Source organism: Solanum stenotomum, chromosome 3, assembly GCF_019186545.1.
Source record: "Solanum stenotomum isolate F172 chromosome 3, ASM1918654v1, whole genome shotgun sequence".
Classification (NCBI taxonomy): Eukaryota; Viridiplantae; Streptophyta; class Magnoliopsida; order Solanales; family Solanaceae; genus Solanum; species Solanum stenotomum.
In genome coordinates this window covers 16,800,218-16,820,765 of record NC_064284.1, presented here as the reverse complement: position 1 = coordinate 16,820,765, position 20,548 = coordinate 16,800,218, and the positions used below count along the sequence as shown (strand labels likewise).

Below are 20,548 nucleotides of genomic sequence, written 5' to 3'. Positions count from 1 at the left end.
CATAAATATGCAAACTATAGCTATGGAGCATAATTAAATTTATTATAGTGGCTATTTGCGAAAATTCATCAAAAAACTTATCTTAACAATTTGTTAAATATTTAACTTCTGTTAGTTTCAAGGATCAAACACGCATGTTCAAATTACTTAAAAGTTAAATATACTTAACCAACTCATATAAGGGATACTATCATAGTGATTCAATAACTCAAAGATCAGAATTGCTATTTTTAAAGAAATTTTAATTTAAAAAATATTGTATTTAATCAACTATTGATTTTTTTATCTCAATTTAATTATATTTTATTTTATTACTATATTAATCGCCTCTAACATTTATTAAGTATGCTAAAAATGAAAATAAAGTAGTTAATTATATCTTGATTTTTTCTAAAATAACAACTATTTTGAGTCATCTATTTTTAATAAAGACGCATATAAAATAGAACGAAAGAAGTATATTTTCTATTTTTATAAATTATTGCAAAACCTATAATAATTAAAAGAATTATAGTTGTCTGCCACGTACTCTCCTCCTCGTAAATTTGACAATATTTCACCTTCAATTACATCAAATTTTGTCAATTTTAGAAAGGGTAATTTCGGTAATTTAAGACAAAAATATTTCCACTAATTATTGATACTTTACTTATAAGAATTTTAAAACGTAAACAAAAAGGGTCAACCTGTCGATATTATGATGCCTACGTGGACCCTTATTGATGACCTGGCATTTCATTCTTCACAATTTTATCAAACTTGGCCCCACTTATCGGCGTTCGCTGGGACCCATTCCATAAAACAAATTAATTTTTCAAAAGATTTTCCTATTTCAAGCTCGAATTATTTTTTTAAATTGCTCAAATTATTCTACCCTTTGCTTTTGTTAAAGAATAAATAGTGATGATATCTAAAAAAATCTAAACAATAATAATTATGTCACCACTTTATCTTTTTTTATTATTATTAAAGAAGCATATGCTGCGGATGTACTTTCCGTCCTTGATATAAAATTCTCCCACAATATATGCTTTTTATATGGAAAAATCAATTTGATTTGATTTACCTATATATTGAAATGAATAATTATTTGTAAAAGTGAGAATATGGACTTATATGTTACAATCAATTACTTCCCTCCACTCTTCACTAGTGTTTTCAACTTTCCATATCTATCTTTTAGTGATTCGAACTTTCAATCTACTGATCGATGATGTAAGTATTTAACCATTTAAACAAAACTCATTTGTCTATGACCGGCTATCGTAAGGGGGGCAGTGAGTCCATTATGGATGTTACAGTTCATCTAATTCCAATTAGATTTTTTGTTTGTTAGACAATTAGATTTCATTATGGCTTTTGTTATTATTTTATTTATATTCTTATATATAATATATGAAGACAAATGGTAAATATATATCTATAGAACTGTGTGATTCAAGCATGCTAAATGCAAAGTGAAAGGAACACTTTATTGTTGCAATCGTGACTACAAAATGAATCAATCAATTAATTAATGATAATCATATTTTAAATAGATAACTCCCACGAAAATGAGCAACTAATAATGTTTATTTTTCTATAATAATAGTTTAAAGGTATTATATGAGGAGTCTTCAAAGCAAAAGGTAAAGATAGGAATTTTTTAAGGATCTTGATTCAACGATTAAAGTATTGTCCATTTTGAATATAAGCATTCACGAATTTGTCCTTTTGGTTTTAACCAAAAAGAGTTTCAAATTGTTTTTTTAATTTTAATGTGCACCCCAACGTCACAAATCTACTCTTACTTATTTTGCAGTATTATTTTTTCCATTTTAAAACTAACATGCATCATTACAAGTGAGATGTTTCTCTCTAATTGCTAATCCTTATCCTAATATTTTTGTATTAACTAAAACCAAAAACGCATTAAAAATTTATGCTATAAACCTTTCATGGTAAGGAGTAAAGCCTAATAATGTCTGCAGTGTTTCGTTTTTTTAAGAAACTAACTTGAAGATATTTAATTTAGATTTAATTTAGGATCTTAAACTAGTAATTATCAAAAACTTGTAAAAATTAGGCAAATCACATAGTATGAGAAAGAAATTACTTCATATCCCTACTCTTTCATTAATTACCAAAAATCCCTTTTTTTAGTGTCTTTCGGATACATAATATAGCAGCATGGATACTTTAATTAATAAAGGGCGGATACTTAAATTATTAAGTTGTTGGCACGGATACTTTAATTAATAACGGGCGGNTAGTGTCTTTCGGATACATAATATAGCAACATGGATACTTTAATTAATAAAGGGCGGATACTTAAATTATTAAGTTGTTGGCACGGATACTTTAATTAATAACGGGCGGATACTTAAATTAATGGGCGGATGCATAATATAGCAACGCGGATACTTAAATTAATAACTGGCAGATACTTAAACTAATAAAGTATCCGGTTAAGTTGAATTGGGGGAAAATAAGGGATTTTTATATTTTAGTAAAAGAGTAGGGAAATATTGAGAATAGGTAAAGTAATGTTGTGTACTTAAGTAATTTGTCCCAAAAACTTTAGGCAAACCAATCCAGTTAAAGACTGGCCCGCTACCAACTACGAATTTGACCTTTAATTATGCTTTCCATTTACCTATATTATTAGAGATAATTAACTTGCACTTTTGATTCCATATCTATTACTCCTAATAAAAATTAAATTTTGATTCTTGTGATATTTTACTAAATTTATTTAATTTTAATTGATAAAAATGTGTTTATTTGGTTCTCTTAGTTAAAAAGTTATTTTATTCAGATTTAAATTTTTATAATCAGAATTATAATATGCATCCTCAAATGTGGAGAATCTCACTTAGTTGGTTGACTACTTGAATTCTCACATTGTTGATGAGGATTCGATTCCCTACATTGTAATCCGCTCCATCTCCAAATTATTAAAAAAAATCCTCAAATATGCTAAATTATTAGTTAATTAAAAATAGATTTAATATACTCAATTAAATATCAGAGGGATTAAAAACAAAAATAACAATATAATGATTAATTAAATGCTCAAATTCCCATTTTGTTTAATTATTATATGATTTTCCACGTCTTTTTCCCCTAAAGAGTCTTCTTTTAAACGGTAATTGTGCAGTAGTGGTGACAGCAATTGTTGACCTGCAAATAGCAGCTTCGCTTTTACGTATTTACTCTCTCGTAAAACCGACACGTTTAATTTAACCTCTTTAACTAATTATTATGATTCCAAATTGGATAAGCCTTGCTCATTCTCTGTCTTCTTGCAGGATTAACTTTCCGTTTATTTTTACTTATCGTTTTAATATGACATTTTTTTAAAAAATTTTGAAATTTAAAATAAGTCTATTTTTTTTACTTTAAATTTTATATTTAAATATTTTAAATTATCAATTATTAGAACTTATAATGAGTAGTTATTGGAAAGTTACCTACCTAATATATGACTGTTTCATCCTCCTACTTTGTGTAAGGATTATACTCCCTCTGTCCCAATGTGACATATTTCTATATATTAAATAACAATTTAATTATAAAATATTTATTTTATCCTGATATAATTTATAGTCATACAAATTTCTATTATTTATTTTGGACCAAAAATTTTAAAACTCTTTTTTTTTCTTAAATTTCGTATCGAGTCAAACTATCTCACATAAAATAAAACTTAAACCGCCAAACTAACTACTACTCATTGCTAAACCCCTATATAAACAAACCACTCTATCTCTCTCAAACACTCTGCAAAAAAAAAATTATTTACAGATAGATATATGCGTTACAATATTGAAAACAACGCCTCTGTTTTTATATAGATAGATCATGAGCAACATACCAAAATCTTTAACAGATTCTTCTTTTACTCTTTTCAAATTAGCCATCTCTTCTTCTGATCCTTGGCCTTTCTCTCTTCCAATTTCTTCCATCTAACACCCCTCAAAATCTCTCTCAATTGTACAGTCTTTTCTCTCAATTTCTTGTTTTTTACTTCAAATCTTGATAAAAACAGAGATGGGTACTGGAGAAAAACACCATCTGAGTTTCCATTTTCATGTTCCACACATTAACTTCCATCATCATCATAATCATGGGAAGAAGGAATTGAAGAATATACCAAAAGGGTGTCTTGCAGTTATAGTGGGTCAAGGTGAAGAACAACAGAGGTTTGTCATCCCTGTCAATTATATCAATCATCCCCTGTTTTTGCAACTACTTAAAGAAGCAGAGAAAGAATTTGGATTCGATCATAAAGGACCAATTAATATCCCTTGTCATGTTGAACAATTCCGCTATGTTCAGGGATTGATTGCTAAGGAAAATCCGCATAATCATCATCATCATCAGCACCATCATCACCATTCATGGTGCTTCAAGGCCTAAACTTTTTTTTTTCTATAGTTACATATTTTGGTAGTTTTTTTTTTTTTTTGTTATTTTGGACTCGGAATTGTTAGTGCTTCGAATGATGTAAATTTCTAGTTTTGGATCGAGTCCTTTTTGAGGTTTTTTTAATGCTCTGTTCTGAGATGTTCATGTACCCAGAAGTGTGGTTAAAGAAGATGAACAAGTTGGAATAATATTCATAATACAGAATTATTTTTTTCTTTTTCTGAATTTTTATTAAATNTTTTTTTTTTTGTTATTTTGGACTCGGAATTGTTAGTGATTCGAATGATGTAAATTTCTAGTTTTGGATCGAGTCCTTTTTGGGGTTTTTTTTAATGCTCTGTTCTGAGATGTTCATGTACCCAGAAGTGTGGTTAAAGAAGATGAACAAGTTGGAATAATATTCATAATACAGAATTATTTTTTTCTTTTTCTGAATTTTTATTAAATCTATTATATTACAAAAAATATTATGGTTCTAGCTATTTTAGTTATTTTAATTTCTGTTCTTTTATATAAGAATCTAGAGGAGTGTGTATGGCTTGAAATTCTCCTTTCTCTTTTTTCGGGATTCCCTTGTCACTCGGGAATTAGTACATTAGTAGGTAGTTTATTACATTTTTTTTCCATACTTTATTTTGATATTTTATTTAATTTGAGCGAATCTACCTTTACTTTGTTATTGTATTTTTATTCCATACTTTATTTTATTTGAGCATTTATTGAAAATCATATTTTCTATCTCCATTATATTTTATTTATAAAATTTCATTGAATATGTTATTATTTCGATCTCGTAGGTGTTTAAGAATATTGATTATTGAGTGATTGATAAAAGATGCTTCTGTACAAAGAGGTTTTTAGTGGGAAGGGAAGATAGGTTTTAGGTCCCTGCCACCAGCGTATTGCAAATCTACTTTTGTCCCTTTCTTTAATGTCACAATTTGACATCACTAAAAATCTCCAAAAAAATATGGCCTTGGTTTGTTCATACTTTGTTTTCATATCTCTGTGGTTCCACTTTTGATTTCCTCTTTCATGTCAACTTTTGTTTGGGTTATGCAATCCAAAATTCGAAGCTTCCTTTCTATTAGTGCATTTATCATGTAACGCTTTGTGAAGATTGTGTCTATGAATTCTTAAAGAAAATTTGTGGCTCGTGTATGAGTTAAAGATGTTGGAATTATGTGAACACTCTTGATAGATTTTACCTATCGTAAATGTTAAAGTGGGCTGCTTCGACAATTCATCAAAAGCTTGTTCCAAAAGCCCTCGTGAAAATTGGAATAGCACCAAGGTCCAGAGATATTTTATTTTTCTTCTTTGCTAGACGAAGGTTTAATTCATAACATATCTTCATTATTATGAATAATAGCTTATATCCAAATAGGTTGTGACCCTTAGATGCAGTGATACTACCACATCCCTGACTTATTTTATGTTACAAAATACGTAGTACTATTATATAGATACATAGTATTACTATATTATTTTAACATTGCTTTGAAAACATGATTGATTCATTTATATATAAAGAATTTGCATCAATTCTTTGAAAACAAATATTCTTGAAGTCTGTAGAGAAACCTACCATTTTCTTTATAAAATTAAAGTGACTTCCATTTTTTATGTCTCACCATATATAGAGAGAGATTATTGCATGAATGAAAGACTAATTATTACTTCTTTGCTTAATGCTCCACTAACAAATGGTGTTTAATGGATTTCATAATTAATCATAATGTGAATAAGAAGACTAAATCAAATCATAGATCTCTCAGGAACCATGTAGGGGAAATGTGCTAGAATTTTTTCTTGGGCAAAGTTTGACATTAATCTTGAAAGAAGATGCTACATTTTCTCAAGTTGCCATAATGCCAAAAAAATGAATTGTAAGCAACTAATTTAGACTAAAAGCAAAATGGGATGGATTCTCTTCTGATTTCCCTCACACATGGCATATTTTGGATGTCAAAAAAACATTTGACTTTGGAAATTTTTAATGTGCATTTTCTCAAAAAAAAAAAAAAAAAATTTGACTTCTAATCATTTTGTGGCATGGCTTCCTTTAATACAACTCCTCTACTCCAAAAGGTTTGACAATTTTTGCATCCATTTAGATTTATGATGTGTTCAGATCAATTTATCTATATTTCGATTAATTATGCTATAAGGTCTTTGCTATCTTCCATCAATATAAATGCCTAGTACGAACATGTTTAAAGACTAGGGAAGCCTCCATCAATACAAATACCTAGTACAAACATGTTTAAAGAATGGGGGAGCAGCACGGGCGGGGTGCTTCGTCCCCCATCCTGCATCTCCCTTCCGTCCCCAGCACGCGCTCGTGTACTCTTCAGGTGATTAATGAACCCCAATACGAAAATGCTAAGGAATACTAAATTGGCAATCTAATCCAACACCTCGTTCGTGGTGTGCGTGAGGACATATGCTTTTTTAAAATAAAGAGTACTTTTAATAACAGATATCTCGACTCTCAAATCAATAAAAAGATATAACGAATTATAACATTTGATGTGAATTTTTTATCTATTAAAATTTGAACAACCGAAAAAAAATCACAAATAGTACTTTTGTCTTAGCTAAAGACAAACTTTGATTACCAACGGAAAATATATTGTTTCATTATTGTTTATTTGAGAAACAGTAGAAAAATGATGTACTTTATTTATTTATTTATTTCAACTTTTAAAGGCATGCTCCATGAGGTAGTATAAATTTTAATTAATGCAAGTAGCTAAAATTGGATGAAACAGTTGAAGCATTCATTCCTGTCTCTAAAACAGGTTGCACCTTACTATTATTATTTGTCCAAAGTGGAATATAATTCCCCTAATTGAAGGGAAAAAGTAGTGTCACCCAATCATATTCAGTTCCCTTACTTTAGACACCATTCTTTGTGCTTTCTCCTCATTTCTTGTATGTTTATAATGTGTGGTTTACTTTTCATCTTCTCTAAAGGTTGGCTAACTTCAACCCCAAAAAATCAATGTAACAATACCTTTCTTTATCGGTAATAAATATACGCATTAATAAAAAATATTTTTACTGATATGAGTTAATTATCATTGGATCTAATATCACTATAGGTATTAGGAACATTTACAAAGAATGTTAATTACTGCTAAAATACATATTTGGCGGCAATAAAACTACTACCACTAAAAATCATTTTTTGTGATATGAATACTACTCCTTCCTATACAAGTGGAACAAATTTGTCTTAAGAATTATTATTTCACCAAATTAAATGTTACATTATCTCACCTCTTAAGTAAGATACTCAAGTTAATCCAAAAATTATACTCACATGACTACAATTTCAAGATAACTTAATAACTTAGTCCACGAATCAAACGACTTATAAGATTTGGCTCAACTTCAAACCAAAAAAAAATAAAATACCATCATAAAATTTATATAAGAAAACTTCAACAACAATTATTTTATTTTTAAAAAAAAAATGTGATAGTACATATTTTTCCCATCTCCAATATTTTGTTTCTTTAGTTTTTCACATTCCACCCTCAGCTTGACAAAAATCAACAATTAGATCCTTCTTTCATGTACACTTTACATGCACATTCATATATACTATCGAGGAATGTGGTGAAATGATTAAAGTTCCTCCGTCTTTAATTATATATAAAATCTGAGTATGAAGTGATTTAACCACAATAAGGAGCTTACCAATGTGTATTCGAATTAGTCAGGCCAATATATTTTAGATATTAAATGAATAAACAAAAATGAAGAAGCCTCAAGCTTCATACGCTTGGACGGTTGTGTCGTTAGGAAAGAACCCATAATAGGTTGTTGTGAAACGGAATAAAATAACAGATATAAATATTATGTATGTGACAATTATATTCCTCAAATTCTTTTATGTAATCGTACCCTAAATAATATATTAATTGATTATAAGATGAGATACGCTCCAAAGATCACAATTTTAAGACGGTCTGATTAGGATCGTTTGGTAGGCTGGACAAGCATAAATAATCCTCGATTAAAAATTAAATATTGCTTTATTCTTGTTTGGTTACTAATCTTGGAATTTGTGATTAATAATTAGTATCGGGACTAGTTATTTGTATCTGAGGATGGAATAACAGTCTTATGTTAGTTATCCTGAGATAAAACAACAAAAATGATTAAAGTACCCCTAAGGTCCCAGCTTAAACCTTTTTTCTATTAAATGAGATGGAAGGTATTTTTTTTAAAACAAACAACTTCTTCTTAAACACGATAACGTTAAACCAAACCGTCAATAAAATAAATCAACCTTAACTAACCGCTTAGTATCTTTAAAAATAAGAACACAACACTATTCACTAGATGCTACTTGAGGAATCTATAGTGTTATCCAAAGACATTGTAATAAAGATTCCCATACGTATATTATTTTAAATTGAAAAAAGAATAGTTGGGAGTTCATGCATGATACAATAATATTCAACGTCGGTTATATGTCAATTGTTAGTTTGGCAGTAGTTGTTTTAAGTTGATGGGGGAAATTCAAATGTTGTTTTTCCAATCCACCTGCCCCCTACCACAACAAAATGTTTACACACTTGTTACTTTGAACTATCAAAACCATTCGTCATCGAGAATAGAATAGTATAATATAGGAAGTTCTTTTATCCATATCGCTCCAATATAATTGGATTCCTGAACCGCTCAATCCAGAATTTTATTTATTTTACATCATTATCAAAAAAAATATATCATATATTATTATTTTTGTTATAATTTATATATCAAACCTTTTTTACCTAGGGCATTTTAAATCGGAAACAATTTGATCCCTACCTTCAAGATATGAGTAAGGTCTGCGTATACTCTATCTTTCGAGCCCTGTGGGATTACACTAGATTGTTATACAAAGATTTGAGTAGATAGACACACATATTAAGTGTTGTAGCTGTGATTGGAACCCAAAAATATCATGTTATTATTTGAGATTATCCACTTGATTGATGATCCCTTTAGGGACTTTTTGGTAGTGGATTATTGAGGAACAACATGGACTAATGCTTTGATTATAAACGTGATGATAATGTTTGAAGATTAGTTAGGTAAGAAACCAATCTGGTCAATGACTTGTTAAGAAGCATTTTAGCACTTAGCTAATGGACCATTTGCCAATTTTGTATGTTGCTTTAACAGCTATTGGCGTGGTCTACTTAAGAAAAACATGAAGAAAATGGCAATTCCCATCTAGACGTCCCTTGATCTTTTTTATTATATATATATTTTAGGATCAATATGTTCGGTGAACAAAGTCTTATATTGTTAGTTCAAAAAAAAAATACGTATAAGATATAGGAATACCCCCTAGTGTGAGACCTTATGGAGAAAATCATCATATTAACTTGGCGCATAGCAGATAATATCACACCATGTTCAGTGTGTTTTTGAATTGATTTTTAGTAAATAACTAATATTAGAATCATACCATGTTGTGCTTTTGGATTGATTTAGTCAATAGCTAATATTAGAATCAATGATCTGACGAGATGAGTATGAAATTAGTGGAGTGAAATATGGTGTGGGCCACGACTTGCTACATTTGATTGTCTATAGCCCGAGGTACAACCTTTACGCATAACTTTTGCATGTCTATAGGCCGATGTACAACCTTTACGCATAATTTGGAGACATACATGCAAAAAAAAAGGGCCTATCGATTTTGACGGTCATAAACACTCGAAACATCTGACTCTCCGAATAAGCCAAATTTCATGGTAATGGGTCACTTGTAGAACTTAATTTAAGGGAGAGATTGTTGAATGTACGAATAAAGTCTCACATTGATAGCGGAAAAGAAAAAAAAAAAGGCCCATATAAGGTGTAGGACATTTTTAATGGTGTTAGATATGTTGGGACAAACTGTATTGGTTTGGTCCAAAGCAGACAATATCACATCATGTTAATAGTATCTCTAATTGATTTAGCCCAAAAACTGATACAAGAGTCCATGGTTCGCTAGACAAGTATAGAATTGGCGTAGTGATTGTGTGGGCCATGACCTACAACCTTTGCATGTCTATGAGTCAAAGTCTCATATTGGTAGCTGGAAAAAAAATGAAGCTATAGTCTTCATATAAGGTGTAGAAATACTCTCAACAGTGTGAGACCTTTAAAGAAAATCATGCAAACTTAAAGTCAAACGAAAACAATATCACACAAGGATATATTTGGATTATCTTAGCCCAACGCTATTAAACAGTAGCTGCAAACATGCAATTCAGTTTAATTTTCAAGTAGGTTGATTACCACTAGCAGAATATGCTCAGACAAAATAATAGGACTACTACCTAGCTAGTAAATTGTAGAAGAAATGAACTTTTTAAGCTTCAGATTGGCAAACAGCAATTCAGCATGCTCCTTGAAGTTTTCTTCCCCAGAAAAATCAATTACACAGATCCAAAATCCAAATCGCTAGTTATTAAAGAATAATGATCCTCACAACATCAATTGGATACTTTGACACTAGATAAGTTTAACACTTTCTATTACTGCACAAAAGAAAAAAAGAACGAAAAGAATAGAAACTATAATCTCTTGTTCTCTCTTTGGAGCAACTGGTGTGCTCTGTGCAGCCATGTTATCGATGATGTCTTGTGCTTGAACTTCGCATTGTCACACCATGCAAAAATTTGGTATACCCAAGGAAACTCAATTTCCTATCGGATGGTCTGATCCAATCCTTGAGAAAAGCGTAAGCCGTAGGGCCCAAATTCATTTCCTGCAAACACAGATATCACATCAAAAATAGCTAAGATGGATCAAAATACAGGCACTGCCAGTACACCCTTCGCTTACCTGTGCTAATTCCTCAACAGAAATGACACGGTTTCCTTCTTGCTCAAAATAATTGAAAGCGGCACTAGCAATATGTTCCCAGTTTTCAAGAGCCTCAAGCTGATATGTACTAATTGCAGCAGCACAGAACTCTTCAAACTCCATCTGCTTGTAAGATAATGGTTCCAGCTTCAATTTAACAAACAAAAATATGAGTTCAAAATAGTAGAAGTGATAAGATGTTATGTTCAAACAAAAAGATACAAGGTGCAAGTTCATGGATTTATGATCTAGAAAGAAGAAATTTCACATGCTTTTCAGGAATCAACAAACTGTTAGGATTTGTCTTTTCATTTGGCAACTAACTATTCCTCAATGCCATAGGAAAATGACACCTTTTTACTTAAATGCTACTCAGAGCGGGGCTTTCAGAATGAAGATGATATTATTTCTTGTTTGAAAGAGTGAAAAAAATGAATTAAGCAATATACAGGAGGCATAGTAGCAGAAATAGAAAGATAACCGTCCCATTGTATTTAAATTTAGAAACAATGAGGAGTGACATCTTGGTCGAAGAGTCCCTTTTAACCTATGTTGCTCAGACTCTTCCAAAATATTACCATGTGTGTGTCAGATCTTCCAAAAGCTATGCATTTTTGGAGGATCCGCGATGGGCATGGCAACATTGTTGGAGAGCTCGAGCAACATAGTGTTTAACTAGTAAGGACACAGAAAGATGAAAAAGATTGCAAGAACAATGTTATCTTCTATGCCCTCTCCAAGGTTATCATAAACAAGTGCATTAAACATGCTAAGCATGTCTCACTCTAGAACCCAATGATTATCACTTAAAAGCATGAATTGATATCTAGGACGTTAATATTGTAATGAATGTACGAATACATAAATGATAGAAGTCGGAGAGAAAACGAACACAATCAGAACAAGTTACTACAATAGCATAGGTGTCTCACCAAATTTATGATGTCAAGAACTCTGGCCTCCCTCATGGCATCAGTTGTTTGTTTCATAAGAGCCTGCACAATCAATTCACGATGATGCAATTAGGAATTGGAAGATAGATGGAGGATGGTTCGAAAAACACTTAGCAAATAATTGTATTTTTTGTGAAATAAAAATTATACAGTAGGACCACCAACCATCCTAAAATTATCGAGTGACACAGAACCAGCTTTCGGTTCCAATAAATTGAATTGAGCCTTGAGGTATATTAACTCTTCTTCTGTCAATGCTTTTGAAAGAGCCTGCATTATAAGAATAGATTGAAATGATATACACTCTCAAGATGGAAGACTTCAAAAGAATGCTCTAAATAAGCAACAACTGACAACCACCAGTATAGGAATTACCTTCAGTGCTGCACGTTTCAAGGGTGATGTTCGAATATAAGTCTTGACTAATTTAAAGATCAATATGTCTAAGGGTATAAAAGGGTTTTCAGTCCTTAACCATGGATGAGCTGCAAATGCAAAAGGAATCCATCAGATCCACAGGGTGAAATGCATGTACAGTAAAATTAATGGAAATTGATACATGCCAAGAGAAATTCAGACACTAAGCAGAGAGTATCTTCCTGTCACAACATCATTGATAAACGGCCAAATACACAGATAATCCATCAAACTTGGAACAAAATGTCAGTTAGACACCTTAACTCTAACTTGGAGTCTTGGACACCTAAACTTGACAGAATTGTGTTTTGTGAACCCTTCAGCGAATAAAACCTCAGAAAACAAAAACGTATTTACTTTTACACACTGATGATGTATCAGAAGAACAATAAAATAAAGACACATTTCATTCTAACAAACCATGTTATCCCATAATACCCAAACAGAAAAATATGAATATTTAATCTTCAGCTTGTCCCCTCCTTTCCTCGTCTTTCAAAAACAGTACTTTTCTCTTCATAATCCTTTTAATCCCTTCAGAAAATTGCAGAAGCTTAGTGGCACAAGTTTGGGTCATTACCAACAGTATTATCAAGAAAATTTCAAGGCAACAACTGTAGATGCATTCATCTTGCTTCTCCACCATGGAACAATTCTTTAGAAACAACAATTCTTTGGGGTGGCTGATTAAACCTTCTATGCTCTTTCCAACTATTAATTACTCAATGGGACAATGGTTTTATCAGTAGAACAAGGGAAAAAATGAAGAGGCTAAAATCAGAAACAAAGAGAGAAGAATAATTTAAGAAATCAATGGTGAAGGCTCAAGAAAGTGTTAAGGCAACCACCAACATTTGAACTGATGAAAAGAGGACTGCTCGTTGATGGGCAAGCTTCAGAGTTGGATGCTGTTATGATGAGCTAAGACAGTCGATGATGGTGGTGATAGAACGTCTTCAAGATCGATCGTGAGGAAGTTTCTACAGATTCTGTGGCCAAGGCCGTAAAGTCATTGGCAGCAGTGGCTCAGTTTCATCTTTGGGCGGGATGCCAAATAATTTAACATCTCTCAGCCTTTTAGAAGCTTCTAGTTATCTCCTTTTTTAATCCGTACATTGAGACCCGAATTTTTTTTTGTTATGAGCTGAACCCCAGCTCTGTGGTTCGTGCAAGGAAGAAGAAAGATATGTTCAGGGGTGGCTGGTTCCGAGGAAGAGTGAGAAAATTGAAGACAGTGAAAGGACGATTGCTACAGTGATCTCTGATGGATGGGGATTTTTTTAGAAGAGAATAAGAAACTTAGCAGAAAAGAGGCATGTTACACGCTCAAAAAATGAGTGTCACATTCATGGTTTGCCACATCAGCATTTTGTATTTATGAGACATGTTAGTCAATTAGAAGTGTTCAACTGGTCATGACTGAAGATGAGGTGTCTAAATGACATTTTGTGCTATGTTTGAGGAACGGTCTATGTATTTGTCCTTGATAAATGGAACATATTTATTATAAAGCTGATAAATTGAACATAAACAACTTACTCAGTGCTTGAGAAGCAGTCATTCTCTTCCTATGGTCTTTATTCAAAAGCCTTTTCACAAAATCTCTGGCCTCTGCTGACACTGCAGGCCAAGGCGAGTCCTCAAAATTAGGATCAGCTCGTAACACAGAACGGAAAATGCCAGACTCTGTACGTGCCCAGAAAGGTCTACTTCCACATAACAAGATATACGTTATCACACCTATACTCCACATATCTGCTTCAATGCTATATGACCTATGAAGTACTTCAGGAGCAACATAATATGCACTGCCAACAATATCGTTAAGACGTTGATCTGTAAAAGCAGAAGAAATGATTGTTTACATCTTAAGGGCAGTGTTGAATACCAAATTAACAAGGATAGGTAATCTCATACATGATACAGAAAGTAAATGAACATACCCTGCAGAGCAAATTTCATAAGCAAAAACCACCATAAATCAGAAGTACCAATTAAAATGGATCAACAAAATAAAGCATTTCACATCCTTATCACAGAGATGAAACTTAATTGAAATGGAGTATTAGACCTGGCTTAGCAAAGAATAATTAGTGACTGACCGACTGTCATGTGTGATAATAATGAAAAGTTGCATGCCCAATTACAGAAGAACTTCTCAAATCACACCTAATTCACTCATCTTGACATTTCCTAAAATCAATTTGTTAAGCAGCTGACTTGTTGTCCAAGGTGATAAAAATTATCATAAAAGAAAGAGAAAGAGAACCATGCTGATATTTCAATTTACTTATAGCAACTGAACATCTGCGGAAACAAGAGGTATCAACTCCGCTGCTTTTGATTTCTAGACATCCAATATTTATACAACTAGTGTTTTAAATGATAGTTCGGGGACTCATTTTGGGAAAGAGACAACGAAATTCACAGCTGAACTTCCTAGCTGAAAGTCTTACTTCCACACTAAGCTATCACCACCTTACACAGAAAGCTTGGAGCTATACCCATGTAATTTGGCTCACCTCTTGTGCCAAATATTTTTTGATAGGGACCTCTTTTGCCAAATAAGTAAGTAAAGGTTACATCTAAGCTGGGTCTTATCTCAAAGATCTATGTCCTTTATGTAAAATGTGGAACAATGGCAAGAACTCCACATACAGCACTACAACCTAAAACTATAGGGAAGAGTCTTTGCCTATTAAGATTAAGAAGCTTAAACTGATTTACTTGATATCTTTTAAAGAAACAACCAGTTGCTACTGTGGAAATTTGTTAACGCTTAGATAAAGATTGCTTTCCTAATTATGATTAGGTTTCTACTGAGTGCTTTCTGCAGTGTGTTTCACAGTAACTACTCCCTCCCAGAGGTGAACCTGAAGACGATGGGGGCACTACTAAAGGCGGATGCGGGTTAGTCAAAGCACTGACACTTCATCGGAAAATATTGTCAAACAAGTACAACATCGAAGGTATATATAAATATAAATTAAACAAAAATATAACATAGTTCACTCTATTGTTGGATAGTCTTGACCCTCAGTGTACACTTTGAGGTTTCTAGTTCGAATCTCGCCTGAGGTTTTTAATATGCCTTTTTTGAGAAAAAAAAATGACAAAAAGAAAACGCAACACCAGAATCGAACTCAGGACACTCCGCTTGCAAAGAAGCACAATGAACACTGTCGGACCAATGCACCAACTCAGCTTATGTATTTCAGGGTGCACATTTAATTATATGATCCTTATTCAGGTATATGCATGTATATATGCATAAAAAAAATTGAAGTAAATGGGTGCACGTGCACCCATTCCCTCAAACGTGAGTCCGCCTCTGCTCCCTCCCCTCCGTTTCAATTTGTTTGTCCTACTTTCCTTTTTAGTCCGTTTCAAAAAAATACCTCTTTTCCTTTTTAGCAACTCTTTAATTACAACTTTCCACATTGCATGTTTAAGACCATAAGATTAAAAGGCATTTTGGTATATTTGACATATTTTAAATTTAAGACCACAAGATCCAAAAGACTTTCTTACTTTCTTAAACCTAGTGTCAAGTCAAAATAGTACAAACAACTTGAAACGGAGGGAGTAGTATATTATAATATTTACCTACAATTACAAAACTGACCCAAGTAATTACACCTGCATCTTTTAAATTTGTCACAAGACGAAAAAGAGATTATTTTCAGATGTGAAGCATCCTAACAGAGACCTTTTAAAATGTGGTAGGCCCCACCTCATCATAAAATTCGATAACAGAAGAGTACAGGAAGTCAGAAGTTAAAACTCAAAGGGATTATTTGTAGATTATGTGCATTTTCAAGAAGCCACGGCATCGGTGGTTATTAAATGACAAGTGATAAATCAACCAAAAGGAAAAAATAAAATCAAAATTGTCTGTCTTATCCAAATGCAATCATTACCTGGTTTAATGAAATCTGATAGACCAAAATCAATCACCTTCATTGGTGAATCCTCGTCTTTCTTTGCAAAAAGAAAGTTCTACAAGTAAATCAAGTTACAGAAGCAGTTAGATCAGTGGAATAAGCGGAGAAAATCTCCCCAAAATGTGAATCACATTCGTGAACATTTTTAGTGAGGTTGATTTATGTAGTACCTCGGGCTTCAGATCGCGGTGCACCACACCTTGAAGATGACAAAAGGCGACAACATTTAGTATTTGAACCACAATACTTTTGGCATCCTCCTCTGTGTATCTCCCACCTCTGGGAAGGAAAAGAGAAAGGCATTTTACATTTAACTTGCGTTTTTATATTATGATTAACATCCAAATAGCAAAAATTACCTTGATAGAATTCTGTCCAATAGTTCCCCGCCTTCACATAACCTATTATGAAAGAAAGCATTGGAAGAAAAATAAGAAGTAGACAACTCACTTCATAATTAAGTTAAGGCAACATCAACAACCACATCCTAGCCAACGAATACTCAATATCCATTCCGCGCCATTAGTTCCTCTTTCATTCTAATTCAAAAGTCTCTGACATTAATTGAGATGATCGAAGTCTAAAACTTACTCTTACACTGACATACAAATCTTTGACAAATTAAAAAGACTTCGGTCAAGAGTGACCTAATTGAAAGTGTACCAACATGATAGAATTATCTTAAAGCCATTTCAAGCAATCATACCAACAAACTGGAGGATATCAAAGGTAAAAAGTTTGGAAATGAAGATTCTTGATAAAATAAAGAGGTACCTTATTAAAGCATAAAATTAGTGTAAAGAAATGATTTCTGACATTAATTGAAAGCATCTATAGAGAAATCAGCATAACTGAAGTAAGACGAGATTGAATAGAAGGAAAGACATACTCCATTACTATGTAGACATTGTTGGCATCCTCAAATGCATCATAAAACTTGACAAGATTCTGATGTCCAGATAAGGCTTTCAATATCTTCACCTCCCTGCGAACATCTTCGATAGAGATAGCGGTTGTCATCTGCCAAACAACATTTATCCCATCAACAGCCTACTCCCAAGTCAAACTTAAGACCTATTACCATGTCATTTCCAGAAAAGGTAGTGTCCACACAACGTAAAGGTGATCCCACTTTAGAGAGAAGGGGGTGGCATATATGTGAATTGCAGTCTCTCCTACCAAAACGATTGTCCACCTTTATATATATATATGTGTGTGTTACAAAACACAACCTTTAAGTGTTAAGAATCACCAGAATTAAATAAAATGCTTATGGATGTATCTGACAAGCATCCAACTGCTTCATATAATGTCTCCGACTACAGGATTTCATAGATAAGTCAGACTAAATGGAGAATCAATATTGACAGAGACAAATGAGTTAGTTGTCTTAGTATGCCATCAAGTCGGGCGCACTTGTTTCAACACCAACAGATAATTCAAAGATATGTATGCATAAACACAGCAAATTATCACTCACCTTGTAGAACAGCTATAGCTTCTAAAGTTTCTATTAATTGCCTTACGCCATTACTAATCTAGTCTTATAGGTACACTGGCTTGAAACAATTCATTTTTCTTAGATTTCTATTAACATGTATTCTGCAATGTGCACTTTTTTCGCAAAACATTCCATGGACATAACACTGTTTTACATTATACAGGACAAAATTCCCAAATTCGGAAAAGGGAAAACTCCGAAAATACAATAGACTTCCACCTACATTATATAGCTAGCTATGATATCTTATGGATTTAATCTGAATTAAAAAGCTTCTCTAGATTGGGTGATGCTGCACCCTCATAAGATCATGAATGAGTGAAAAATAGCAGCAAATGCATACACATACCACACACCTTAGCTTTGGAAATTATCTTCACAGCCACTGGCTGATTTTTGAGTTCGCCTTTTTTACCTTTTGCCCAACAAGTATGGCCGAAATGCCCTCGACCCACCTCCTTTCCCAATTCATACTTTGATGTCAAATTCTTTGGATAGCCGAAGCTTTTATCAAGCTGTCCCTCACCTTCACCACCTTCATCTTCCGGTATTGGCCCTTCTTTCGGCTTTACTGACGTCCCTCCCTGTCGCTTAAAGATAGCTGATAATATAGGTTTCGCCGGCGATGGCGGTGGAAATGGCCACTTGAATTTCCTTCTCGGCGTTCCAACCGGAGATGGAGATGGAGCTATTCCGGCAGGATACGGGCTCTGAAATGGACTGGCTGTAAATGAGTGAGCTGGCGTACTGTTGTTGGTGTAACTCATCCCATTCCCGACTGATTGACGTACCGGTGAAGGTGGTGGTTTAGGGCGATTGTTGGTAGATACCGCAGAGTTTCCATCTCCGACAGCAACAACGCTACCACCATTATCACCGGAAACACCCTTACTGCAACACTGCCCCATCGATAAAAACTCCGATCACGGCCAGTCAAAGTCCACTCATGCGACGGTCAACAAAATCAAAAAGTAGAAAGCAATCACCGGAGAAACGCGTCTTCAATAGAAAATGAAAAATCTATACCCCAGAAAACAGAGTAAATAAAAAATACTAATAATCAGATTTTGTAAATTTCAAAGTATATATATATATTATATTATATATTAAAAGAAGCCGAAGAAGAAGAATAAATCAAATCAAAAAAAAAGAAAAGATAAAGACTGTAGTTATTGTTGACATTAAAGACATTTTTAGATCAGAAATCTGACGTCAACACGTCAGAAATCTCAAAAACCTTAGCTCTTAATCACTTCTAATTACACTGTTAAACACAACAAAATCTGATTAAAATGAAGACAGAAAATTGCAAATGAAGGACAAAAAGAAACAGCTTAGATGTTGAACGGCCCAAGAAGTTTCTTTCTTTGATAAAATCGCTGCTTTGAAACTTTCTTGTTTGTGCAACTTTCAAAACGCCGTATATTATAAGTTAGTAGAAAAAAAAAAGTCAGTTAAAACCTGTGAAACTCATTGCCAACTTGTCTTTTTGTTAGACTTTTCACATCATCACATATGTTAATTAACCTAAATTAAACATAGGTATTCACATTATGCGTAATAATATCTTGGAATATCCTGTTTTAAATATGTAAAAAATTAATCGATAAACTTTTTTCAAATATATTTCGACCATGTTAATAAGTTTGGAGTGTTCTCATTTATCTCATGGTTAATTGAGAAATAACCATTTTTTAACGTGTTACGTTTTAACTAACTTTTAAATTTTGCGTATATTAACTTAATACCTCGTTTGGTAGAAAGGATAAGGGAATATTAATTCCGAAATTAACAGTAGGATAAGCTTATCTCATGTCTGATTGGAATAAAATAGCGGAATAACTTATCCCGAGATCGCAGTGTTACTTTTATCCCATATTAAGGGTGGATAATAATCTCGAGATAATTAATTCTAAGATGACTTGTTCTTCAATCAAACGTGCCTTAATAATACTAAATTAGGCTTACAAAGTGAACGTGGTAGAAAATCGTGATTAATTAGAATAAGCAATTCAAATCGGATTATTTTATTAATTTGAAAAGATTTTTAAAATGAAAGTAATCTTTAAAAGTCTCTAATACCTCAAAATAATCGCGAAATTACCAATCTCAAAACAATTATAAAAAAAAATTATTCTCAAAATTATTATTTTATCCCGCATCAAACGATATCTAAAGTGTGCAACCCTAAATTAACTAGCACTTAATAAACATATTGATTGGGTTGGGAGGGTAAGTATATCAAGTAAATTAGATAAGGCACTTTAAAGAAAATATGGTGGAAATTTGAGAATAGCAAAGTATAATAAATACTAGTCAACTACCAAAAAACTATGTGGGTGAGTCAAAGTCATTTGGTGTATTGTTTTTCAATCTCTGGTGCCAAACTAAATAAGGCAATTACAATTATTGGGAGTAAGTGTAACTATAGAGAGTAGTTGTACATTCAACTACCA

General features: G+C 32.6%; 2 protein-coding genes across 3 annotated transcripts; one reads left to right on the top strand and one right to left on the bottom strand.

Annotated features, from left to right (window-relative positions):
* The first annotated feature begins 3,770 nt into the window (after window positions 1-3,770).
* LOC125859531 (auxin-responsive protein SAUR32-like) lies at window positions 3,771-4,630 on the top strand. The gene has a single exon (XM_049539300.1). It carries the CDS (start codon window positions 4,033-4,035, stop codon window positions 4,399-4,401), a length of 369 nt encoding a protein of 122 aa, XP_049395257.1. The 5' UTR covers window positions 3,771-4,032; the 3' UTR covers window positions 4,402-4,630.
* A 6,179-nt stretch (window positions 4,631-10,809) lies between these two features.
* Window positions 10,810-19,484, bottom strand: LOC125858397 (CDPK-related kinase 3-like). Of its 2 annotated transcripts, none has more exons than XM_049538156.1 (11): window positions 18,449-19,484; window positions 17,481-17,611; window positions 16,951-16,992; window positions 16,762-16,870; window positions 16,568-16,646; window positions 14,187-14,483; window positions 12,606-12,715; window positions 12,396-12,500; window positions 12,210-12,272; window positions 11,257-11,424; window positions 10,810-11,179 (listed from the first exon to the last, which is right to left on the bottom strand). In XM_049538156.1, exons 1-11 carry the CDS (start codon window positions 18,998-19,000, stop codon window positions 11,039-11,041), a joined length of 1,797 nt encoding a protein of 598 aa, XP_049394113.1. In that variant the 5' UTR covers window positions 19,001-19,484; the 3' UTR covers window positions 10,810-11,038. The 2 variants fall into 2 exon arrangements, with proteins under 2 accessions (XP_049394113.1, XP_049394114.1); XM_049538157.1 differs by having other exon boundaries at window positions 18,442-18,622.
* Between the last annotated feature and the right edge of the window lie 1,064 nt (window positions 19,485-20,548).